This window comes from Nelusetta ayraudi, unplaced genomic scaffold (genome assembly GCF_046127955.1).
Source record: "Nelusetta ayraudi isolate G7.1 ecotype Tasmania unplaced genomic scaffold, CSIRO-AGI_Nayr_v1 ptg000163l, whole genome shotgun sequence".
Classification (NCBI taxonomy): Eukaryota; Metazoa; Chordata; class Actinopteri; order Tetraodontiformes; family Monacanthidae; genus Nelusetta; species Nelusetta ayraudi.
In genome coordinates this window covers 249,975-261,396 of record NW_027466213.1, presented here as the reverse complement: position 1 = coordinate 261,396, position 11,422 = coordinate 249,975, and the positions used below count along the sequence as shown (strand labels likewise).

General features: G+C 51.5%; 1 protein-coding gene across 3 annotated transcripts; it reads right to left on the bottom strand.

Moving 5' to 3' along the window:
• Window positions 1–2,658: 2,658 nt before the first annotated feature.
• prkag3b (protein kinase, AMP-activated, gamma 3b non-catalytic subunit) lies at window positions 2,659–10,121 on the bottom strand. Of its 3 annotated transcripts, none has more exons than XR_012925404.1 (13): window positions 9,808–10,121; window positions 8,959–9,040; window positions 8,724–8,872; window positions 8,178–8,259; window positions 7,630–7,688; window positions 7,459–7,504; window positions 7,299–7,353; window positions 6,382–6,508; window positions 5,420–5,585; window positions 5,290–5,327; window positions 4,871–5,017; window positions 4,033–4,715; window positions 2,659–3,103 (listed from the first exon to the last, which is right to left on the bottom strand). XR_012925404.1 is itself a non-coding variant. In XM_076013970.1 (13 exons), exons 1-13 carry the CDS (start codon window positions 9,823–9,825, stop codon window positions 3,009–3,011), a joined length of 1,158 nt encoding a protein of 385 aa, XP_075870085.1. In that variant the 5' UTR covers window positions 9,826–10,121; the 3' UTR covers window positions 2,659–3,008. The 3 variants fall into 3 exon arrangements, 2 of the variants coding, with proteins under 2 accessions (XP_075870085.1, XP_075870086.1); XM_076013970.1 differs by having other exon boundaries at window positions 4,622–4,715; XM_076013971.1 differs by lacking the exon at window positions 8,959–9,040 and having other exon boundaries at window positions 4,622–4,715.
• Window positions 10,122–11,422: the final 1,301 nt, after the last annotated feature.

Here is an 11,422-nt window from a genome sequence, read left to right as displayed (position 1 = left end):
GTGTGGCTACATCTCCTACAGCGCAGGTGCAGGTAAATCCAGCCAGCGTGAGGAGGAAAAACTACCAATGTGCAGTTTGACTTGCAGATACAAACGAGTGGTTTGGTGCAGCTGCTGTGGAGTTTATATCCTTCACACTCTCGGCTTGACTCTCTGTCTGCTGTCTGCCAATCACCGTCCGCCTGCCTCTGACCCCTCCGACCTCTGCATCTTCTTCTCTCCACGCCAACTAACTTCACGTCCTCCTTCATCACATCCACAAATCTCTGCACCCGCAGCTCAGTCTTCTTCTTCACGTCCCTCTCAGCTCTCCCTGCAGCTCTGCCTCAGTCTCCACATCCTGCAGACTCCACATCTCCCAGCTGCCTGCAGTCAATCTCACTGCTTTCACTGGAGTATGATGGACACCACCAGGTTCATCAATCATAGTTACATTTTTATTTATTATTTTTCACCTCAGGCGTGAACTAAACAGCTGAAATAAAACTGGTCTCGATTCTCCCCCCCCCCCCCCCAGCATTCCCTACCTGAGTTTGGGATCCATGGCCGCGGTCAGTAGAAGAAGTGGCTGTCACTCATCTCCCGCCGCCGCCTCCCAAAGTGCGCGTGTCGCCGGGCAGGGTGGCAGTTAGACGAGCGGCCGCCGCCTGATTGGTGGCCGGGGCTGTTTGCTCAGAGGCTGTCAGGCTGTAAAGCAGACGGCTGGTGTGCGTGCGACCACCTCCTGGATGTTGTCTTTTTTTTTTTACTGCAGCCCCGCTGGGATTCTGGTCTCCATGGAGACCATCATCACAACTCCGTCTCAGCAGGTAACAAGAAGGAAAACTTCCTTTTGGTGTGTTTTATTTGATGACACATCCTGGATTTCTACCTGTGGAGGAAACACTTTGTGAGCGCTGCGACACCTGGCTGAGGTGAACCCTGATGGAATCCAAACAGACTTTGCGGTGATGAAAGCAGAGGTTTGCTATGATTGGAGATGTTGTTTCAAGTGGCCGAGTGTTTGAACAAACTTTGTTCCTGCTCAGGGTGATTCTGAGGTGACGTCGCGCAGTTGGCAGCAGTTTCACGGAGAAGCCGAGTTCACGCAGAGGAGAACGTTTCTCCTGGACGGGACAGAGAGCCTGATGACGGAGGGAGAAAAAAAAAAGGGAAATTTGCCGACCAGAGGTCAACAAAGGTCATCGTCTCCGTCGTATCAGGACTCGGATGTTCTGACGTTTGACGTTGTTTTTATCCGCTAATGAAGAAAAGAGTTCAAGAGCTTTCATTAATGTGTGTGTGTGTGTGTGTGTGTGTGTGTGTGTGTGTGAGATCATGTGACCAGGATGTGTGAAGGAGTGGGTGCACCTCCACCCCTGGTAAACAGAGCAGCTCCACCCAACCAGTTGCCAACCAGTCAGTCAGTCAGTCAGTCAGTCAGAGGGGATCAGCAGACAAAGAGCACAAAGCCGCTCTGCTGTAAACACCCCTCCACCCCTCCATCCATCCATCCCTCCGTCCACCCCTCCATCCATCTATCCCCCCATCCACCCCTCCATCCATCCATTCATCCCTCCATCCATCCCTCCATCCACCCCTTCATCCATCCCTCCATCCATCCACCCCTGCATCCATCCCTCCATCCATCCACCCCTGCATCCATCCACCCCTCCATCCACCCCTCCATCCATCCATTCATCCCTCCATCCATCCCTCCATCCACCCCTCCATCCATCATCCATCCATCCCTCCATCCATCCATCCACCCCTTCATCCATCCATCCACCCCTCCATCCCTCCATCCATCCCTCCATCCACCCCTCCATCCCTCCATCCCTCCATCCCTCCATCCATCCCTCCATCCATCCATCCATCCACCCCTTCATCCATCCCTCCATCCATCCACCCCTGCATCCATCCACCCCTCCATCCCTCCATCCATCCCTCCATCCCTCCATCCATCCATCCATCCATCCACCCCTTCATCCATCCATCCACCCCTCCATCCACCCCTCCATCCATCCCTCCATCCCTCCATCCACCCCTCCATCCCTCCATCCATCCACCCCTCCATCCACCCCTCCATCCATCCAACCATCCACCCCTCCACCCCTCCACCCCTCCATCCACCCCTGCACCCCTCCAACCAACCATCCACCCCTCCACCCCTCCACCCCTCCACCCCTCCATCCATCCGTCATCACTCCTTGGATGAATGGATCCACATACAGACACATGTATTGGACTTCTGAGGGACAAAAAGCAGAACAATGGATTTAAAAACCATGAGATGCATAAACTGCACATTTCTATTACCAATGGAAACTGAACTTTCTTTAATGAGGAAAACAACAATTTTTCACAGTTTTTTTTGGTTGAGATTTCACCATCAAGGAGACGTCAAAATTAAAATCGTGACAATGGGCCTGTGGAGTTCTTAAACCCTGGCTGGCCTCATTGTTCCGTGAAAACAGAGACGGTGCATTAATCATGAAAAGAAATGTAGAGCTAAAATAAATTCCACAAGATAAAAAAGAAAAAAAGATCTACTATAAAAGTTACTCCTCACTTCTGTGTGACTTTACGTTTTCATCACAGGAGCTCTTTTTATTTTCTATCATTATTAACGTGGGATCCATGGCCGCGATCCTTGTGAGTCATCGTGGTGACCTTGACTTCATCACACGGCCTCAGCAGCCAATCCTTCCCGTGCGCAGTGGGATCAGTCTATTTACAAAAGTGCATTTACACGACCGCATGTCATCGGTGAATCATCAGTAAACATTCTAAGACCGTGACGTTACTAAAGCAAACCCCAGATCGGCTCTCTCGGCCCGCTTCCGCTTTCACCTTTGCGTTTGCACACCAGAGTCTCTGATTGTCCTACGAAGCTCTTCGTAGCATTTCTGTTTCGGGGAAAGAAGAAAAAAAAAAAAAAAAAGTCTTGGGCAAAGAATAAAAGGTGAGCTCAGAGTCTTCAGTCTTCTTCGACCAACACTTCTTCTTCCCGTCCAGTATTTGCCCTGTCAGCCGTCATCGGGGCTCTGCAGCACTGTGGTGTCGGCCTTTTGAGCAACTCGACTTCTCCAGTCGTCGTCGTTTTGGAAACGACCAAAATTGTCTGTCAGGTATAAAAAGAGAAGAAACACAAAACAAAAAAACGGAACAAGTTAGAGACAAAAAAAAAAAAAAAAAGTTGCCATCAACACTCTAAAGTCACTTTCTCAACAAACAAAAGCATCCACTATCCATTAACCCTTAGCCATGTTGCATCTCTGGCTAGCCTTAGCTTAGCTTAGCATCAGTCAGGAAAATTTTCGTTGATTTTCGGATCAACTGGCACCTGATTCAGTCGATTCTCCCTGAGAAATTGGAATGGAATGCCTTGAAAACGTGGGACCGTGTTTGTTCAGTGCTCGGTGCAACTTGGCTCAAGGTTAACAAGAAAGACTACAAGGTCGTTGACATGGAACGTAAAGTACACACTGTGCTCCTCTGGAGATGTTTCAAGGCCTCCGGAGCTCGCACAGCTGGTGACAGCACAACTGTTTCACCAACATCACAGCTGTTTGACAATAAAAGCATTAAAATAAAAAAATAAAAAAAGGGTTTTACTCCACAACGTCCAAACTCACTACCAGCACTGCATCCGTGGTGCTCATGTGCTTCCTTCCATCTGTGAAGCCTTAAACTGTCACCAGAATGCCATGCAGCGTGCATCATCCAGCAAAATGTTCCTGCTGCTTTACTTCACTGTGCCTCAATCTGCAGCTTCACTCTTCAAATGCAAATGTAAAATGCAAATATGGCACATGAGGAACTTTTAAATGTTGACGTCATCAAACTGGGTCCAGGCAACCAAAGACGCGTGGAGCAAATCCAGCCAAACTTTTTTTTTTTTTTTTTGTAATTTTGCACCGGTCCAGACAGCGGAACCAGAGCAGCAGGGGGCGCTCACCTCTCACACTGTCCTGTTTGGAGAGGAACTACAGCAGGCAGCTCATCTATCAGTGGTGCAAGCTCAGGCAGGCGGCGCCAGCAGCCTCCTACCTGGGCACAGTGGCTTAACTGTTGGTGCTGGAGGTGGCCGCAGTGAGACGATGGAGGCGGAGGGACTGTACAGGGTCCAGAGAGAACGAAGAAGACTTTCCTCGTGGAGACACTCTGGAGATACTCCAGAGCAGCTCGATGAAGGTGCGAGAGATGGAGTTTGGCTCATTTCCAGGAAGGATTCAAAGAATTTTGATCCGAAGCTTGAAATCAGGTTGGAGGACGTTCCTGATGTTTGGTGGTTTCAGAGCGACCATTAAGACGAAGAGCAAAGTTTGAGAGGAAGTGAGAGCAGACGACAGGAGGGCAGGAGGTTCGGACAAGAAGGAAGTGAAGAAGACGACGGTGGGAGTGAGCGTCCTCCAAACTGAGAAGGTTGTGTACTTCAATCCACCGACCAGCTGGAAGTTTCCACACCATGGAGTCCACGATTCTGTCCTTGTGCAGTTAACGTGTTCTCAGGAAAGGGGAGGAGCTTCAGGCCAACCAGAAGATCAGGTGTATTTGAAGACAGAGGGGCGGGAGGAGGGGGGGGGGGGGGTGGAGCGGAGGGTGGGTGGGGGGTATCAGGAGTAGAGAGCGTCAATACCTGCAGGCGAGAGGACCAGAGCTTGGAGCAGGTCGGACAGAGAGACGATCCCTCTCACCACGTCGTGGCTGTCCACCAGCACCAAGCGGTGAACCTGACGGAGAGACGGCGGGGAAGTCACATCAGTCACCCACCGCCACGCTGAGGTGGAGGTGGTCTCACTGCTGTGCAGGGAATCTATTGCTAGAGAATGCTGCAAGGACACAGGCTAGGCGGGGCCAGGGGGCGGGGCCTGAGGGGGCCACCTACCTCTGCCTTGGCGATGCGGTCGATGACGGTCTCCAGCGTCTCGTGGCGGTAACACTTGAGGACTCCCTCCATGCAGCAGGCCCGGGACGCCAGCGCCTCGCGCATCGACATGTTGAGCTGGTTGTAGCTCTTCTGGGCCGCCAGGTTCTGGACGAGGAGAGCAAGCAGAGACACCAGTCAGCGGCCCGCCGGAGACCACGACCATCGGAGACAGCAGTCACGAGACCCCCGTGAGAGACGACGTCACAGATCATGGAAAGCAGGTCCCCTTTAAACTGAACCCAATAATGTTGTGATTGAAAATCTTAAATATTTCTATTATTTTAATTTAATCCAAATCGAAAAGTTGTATTTGCACGTCAGACGGCTTCAATTTGACATCAGCCAAGAACAACAACAAGTGTGTGAGCTTCACTTACAATGACGTCGAACCTGGAGTAGAGCGCCACCACTTTACCTGCAGGACAGACAGCCAAGACAAGAATTACAATAAATGTAAAGAAATATCCCCCCTCCCCCCTCCCCCCACCTAGCCCCCCCGCCTCCCACCTTGCTCATCGACCACGGGCAGCGCCGACACTCGCCGCTCCACAAAGATGCTCAGGGCCTCGTAGACGGACGCAGACTCGTGCACGGTGGCGATCTGGCGGAAGGTCCCGATCTCCACCTCGCCGATCCTCCTCTGGAGGAACCTCGGCTTGGGGATCATCGAGCCCTGCACGAGGCACGAGGGGGTCAGACATCTTCTCAGCATCTTTCATCATCTTTCTCTGCAGAAAAATCCATCCATCCATCTTCAACACCCACTTCTTCCCCAGCTCAAGGTCTCCGGGTCTGCTGGAGCCTCTGCCAGCTGTCACACACCTACGGTCAATTTAGAGCTTCCAATTCACCTCACGTGCATGTTTTTGGAGTGTGGGAGGAAGCTGGAGAACCTGGAGAGAACCCAGCAGACAGTGAGAGAACCTGAACAGAACCCAGGAGACCCTGGGAGAACCTGGAGAACCCAGCAGACCCTGGAGAACCCAGCAGACACATGGAGAACCTGGAGAGAACCCAGCAGACACTTGGAGAATCTGGAGAACCCAGCAGACACTTGGAGAACCTGGAGAGAACCCAGCAGACCCTGGGAGAACCTGGAGAACCCAGCAGACACATGGAGAACCTGGAGAGAACCCAGCAGACACTGAGGGAACCTGGAGAACCCAGCAGACACTTGGAGAACCTGGAGAGAACCCAGCAGACACATGGAGAACCTGGATAACCCAGCAGACACTTGGAGAACCTGGAGAGAACCCAGCAGACCCTGGGAGAACCTGGAGAACCCAGCAGACACAGGGAGAACCTGCAAACTCCACACAGAAAGGCCCCAGGAGACCCTGGGAATCGAACCCAGGACCTTCTTGCTGTGAGGTGACAGCACCACTGTGCCACCGTGTCGCCCAGAAAAATATTACCGCGATATTATTGCAGCGACTCTGGTGGCTCAGCAGGAGGAGGGAGACGCTTACGAAAATGTGGAGGAACTTGAGGATGCGCTTGTGTGTGAGGATGTGCAGGACGTTCCCCGAGGCCGGATCGATGACCGGCAGGCGGTGGATCTTGTTCTTCAACAGGGAGTAGATGGCGTCAAACAAACTGGGGAGACAAACAAAGTGATTTGATGATTTAGTCCACACGGAGGCCTTCACGCTTCAGAACATTGATGTTTCATAGATTAACAAAAAGACATTCTGCTGGTGGAGTCAAAGACACGTGAGAGACTTGAACTCTGCTTGAAAAACAAACGTGACGAGCAGCGAGGAGCTCCGGTGTCGCTGCGAGAGGTAAAGTTGAGTCACAGCTTCATGAGGAGATGAAGAGCATTAGAGCATTTACCGCTTTTCGCCAGCAGAGGGTGACGTTGCTTATTTTTTTTAAAGAATTTGAACGTGTGAGCCACTGAGGCGCATTGCTGCCACACTGGACGAAAAACAAGGCTCAGCATCACGAAATGACGTCATTATTTCCCGTTCTAAGGTGAAAATGATCAGGAAATAGCGTGATAGTGTCACGTTTTTATGGGATAATTTTCACGTTATTTCGTGATAATGTTCACGTGAAACTATCACGGTTTTTCGCGATAGTTTCACGTTATAATGTGAAACTGAGCCCTGTTTTTTTTTTTTTTTTTTTTCTAGTGTGGCAGCAATGTGCATTCGTAGTGAGCACCACGTAACCGTGAGCTCGGGAAGAAATGGGTATGGAAAATGGATGGATGGATGGATGGATGGATGGATGGATGGATGGAAGCTCAACAGGTGGTGAAAGGGGAAAAATACAAATAGTAACAAGGAATAGTCTGGAGCGGTGAAATAATTCTATGAAATTTGATCAGGTCCAAAGTTTGAGTGCTGAGCTTCACTAGGTGGCGCTACTGGTGAGTCACCTGCAGTCTGGAGTGATGCTGATCAGCCTGTTGGTGGCGTACTCCAGGTAGATCTCTGCACACACAGACAGCTCGTTAGCACACACACACACACGCACACGCGCACACACACACACACACACACTCACACACACACACGCACACACACACACACACACACCTCTCCACGACTCGATCTTGTGCTCCTCCAGCTCGTAGATCTGGACCTGCGGACGACACAAACACACCTGAGGAGAGACGCCGCTGGTTCTCAGGCAGGTGAGAGCTGAGCTGAGTGGAGATGCAAAGCAGAGCAGAGAGACGACGACACACAAGTGGACGTGCAGCTCACCAGAGGAGATCTGAAGTAGCGATGGAGGATGTTGATGAAGTCGGTGATGGTCAGCATGCCTGCAAACACACACACACACACACACACACACACACACACACACACACACACACTTTTGCTGATCAGTTCTTGTAAGGTGCTTTACATACTATGCGCCGCATACGATACATTTTCTTTCCTTAATAATACCAAATATGAATTCAAAGTTGAGTAAGATTTGAGTAAGAACATTTACAGTTTATTTCTGCACTCTGTGCTTCTGGCCAGTAGATAATGAGGAGGACAGCTCGATGTAATATTAATATCTAGCAGAACATGAGCACCAGTGTGCTGTTAGTCCTGCTGGTTGACCTGCTTCCTTCGAAATGTCTTCAGCACCCGAACTGGGTTCAGGTCATCTGAAACCTCCTCCTGAAGGTGACGAAACCTGAGGCCGGCCGGCCGACCTGCAGGCCCGCAGCCCAAAACTGCAGACGGCGGCGGCTGAAGGTTCATTCAATCGACCGCTGTGTGACAAATTCAGATGATGTCGGAGTGTCAAAACTGACCCACAAAACACTTGAGCTTGTTGTCCCACAGCGGCGCCGCCCTCACACCGTTGGCCACCAGAGCAAAGAAGGCCTTCTTCACCTGGAGACAACACAAACATTACAAATCAAAGCTGACCCCTGATAATAACCAATATACACACACACTGCCAGTCAAAAGACTGGACACATACCTTTGATTTAATAGTTTTTCTTTCATTTTCATGACTATTGACATTGTAGATTGTCACTCAAGGCATCAAAACTATAAATGAACACATATGGAATATGTATTACACTAAAAAGTGTGAAAAAAAACAAACTCAGACAAGTTTTATACTTTAGATGATCTAGAATAGCCACCCTTCATATTAAATACATATCACATATTGAAGTATTGAACTCTTTTTTTTCTTCAGCCACATTAATCCACATATCTCGCTCATGTATTTGATGTCTTCAGTGTGGATCTACAGTGTAGAAAGCAGTCAAGATAAAGAAGAAACAGCTGAGTCCAAACTGTGGACTGCTAGTGCAGGTATACATGTTTTCAAGTGTCCCCGATACCTGCAGTGTCGTGTCAAAGATGACCAGTTTGGAGCTGGTGGGAATGGCATCGTAGCAGTTGTGGCTCTTCATGAAGTTGGTGTAGATGAACGTGTCGGGGTCCGTGCCTGCGGGGGGCGCTAGAGGTCGCGCCACCAAGCCAAAGTCCCCTGCGAAAGACAACGTGAAAAACGTCACTCTGGCCGTTTGGCTTGGGGGGGGGGGGGGGAAACCTTTCTTCACTGAGGCCACCGACCTCGGCGCTTGGTGGAGAGAGCGCCCCCTGCCTGCTCCTGTTCCCCGTCCTCCTCGTCCTGGTCCATCTCAAACAGAGGAACCTGGGACGGGAAGTGGCAGAGATAAAAGCGGCAGCCCCTGAAGGTCCTGAAGCAGCAGACATGTGAGACGCAGCTCGGCGAGACAGCGCCGCCGCTGTGGCCAGATGGCGTCACACCATCAGATCCTGCAGCGGCTCTCAGTGTGTCAGAGCCTTCAGCTGTTGTTGGCCAACAAATATCTTAAATGCGTCAAGTCCCCGGTGGTGCTGGCCTTCACTGTCTTCACTTCTATTTATACACCCGCTAAGTGAAAACTGGCAGATGTGGAAAAACTGATTCCCGACAGAACAAGCAGAAGAGCTTCTAAACTTCTGCAGGACTTATTTCAGCACAGCAGCCAGATCGACATCTGACACACCCCTCGTTTGTCTCCACAAGCTCTCTGAGACCGAGCGTCCAACTGCTCTCACAATCTCACCGTCTGCCCCCACAAAGAAACCACAGAAACAGGCTGACGAGGAGGTCGCTGCATTTGCGAGTAGGAAACTGAGGAGGTATCAGATTCCCAACCCGTGAACCTGAACTTCCTTTTGTGCTGCAGATCCTGGAGAGCCTGAAGAGCTTTGAAGGCCTCGACTTTGATTTTACCAGCCAACTGGTTTCAAACCTCTCCCACCACTGAGAAGAAGAAGAATCTTCTCATTGGCCAGAGATCTATAAAACAGACTTCTGTTGAAGCTGACAAAGGCTCTGGTCGACCAGGTTACTGTTAGTGGAGCAGGTGGAGGTGAAGCAGCAGGTGGAGGTGAAGCAGCAGGTGGTCCTACCTCGGCGAGAGGCTCCATGGTCTTGGGGAGAGGAGCTGGAGCTCGGCCTCTGAGGGACCTTCACCTCGCTCATCTGATGAACATCCTGGCAGCTCCGTCAGGTCGTGGAGGGTTGAGGGAGTCCGAGCATGGTGGGAAGGAAGGAAGGAAGGAAGGAAGGAAGGAAAGAAGGAAGGAAGGGAGGAAGTGAGGGAAGGAAGGAAGGAAAGAAGGAAGGAAGGGAGGAAGTGAGGGAAGGAAGGAAGGAGGGAAAGAGTTGGGGGACAAAAGACTGCGGCTGACAGCGAGCGGCTGCACCCAGCAGGATCTGAGTGTCTGGGAGAGACTGGCCACTAAATCTGGACTGGGCTGGACGGAGGAGGGTGTGTGTGTGGGAGGGTCGGGGGAGGGGCTCTGGGGGTAGTGGGAGTGGTGGGGGGGTGGGACAAGTGGCATTTAAAGGGAAGGAGGGGCCCGCAGGCAGCAGCCAAACAGGACAAATGCCTCTCGTCTTCTCGTCCGGCAGCTGCTGACAGCCTCAGGTGGCAAAACACAACTCCAGAGACTCACACCACTGGCAGACACACACACACCAGTGGCAGACACACATACACCACTGGCAGACACACACCAACCTGCTACGATGACACAAGACAAACACTGTGAAGTCGCAGGACTCTAACAAGGCAACATGAGCGGCTGCAGCGACATCAACCGAGGAAGCTCTAGCAAAAGAACACACACACACACACACACACACACACACACACACACACACACACACCTACTGACAATATAGTTTCAAATTCACCTCTCATGCATGTTTTTTGGGGGGAAGCTGGAGAACCTGGGGAGAAGGCAGCAGACACAGGGAGAACCTGGAGAACCTGGGGAGAAGGCAGCAGACACAGGGAGAACCTGGAGAACCTGGGGAGAAGGCAGCAGACACAGGGAGAACCTGGAGAACCTGGAGAGAAGGCAGCAGACACAGGGAGAACCTGGAGAACCTGGAGAGAAGGCAGCAGACACAGGGAGAACCTGGAGAACCTGGGGAGAAGGCAGCAGACACAGGGAGAACCTGGAGAACCTGGGGAGAAGCCAGCAGACACAGGGAGAACCTGGAGAACCTGGGGAGAAGGCAGCAGACACAGGGAGAACCTGGAGAGAAGCTGGTCACCTCCCCTTTGTGACATCACACAAAGCTGAGCGCTGGAACTTGGGCGTTTTCAAACACTTTAATGAAAAAACTTGTTGTGTAATTGTTTTACAGTCAACTTTCCATCACCTGGGTGATTAGAAGCTGCTGCGGTGGAGTGAGCGCAGACACTGGAGTGATTCCTCGGCCTCCTGCTAATAATAAACCCCAGCAGCGTTGGCTGCTGCTGCTGCTGCTGCTGCTGCTGCTGCAGCTCAGAGGCCGAGCGGCTCCGATATTAATAGTTTACAACGGCCTGCCGAGTCCTGACACACATTCAGAAATACCACCGGCTGCTCGCTCCATTTGCACCCTGCCGCTCGGGGCCGCTAGCTCCCAGGGGCCCACCGGGAAGCCCGGCCCATCGCCGCTGCTGAAGGTCAGAAATGTTAAATTGCAGCTGGGAGGATTGAATGACGGCAGCGTACGAGGCGCTAATCG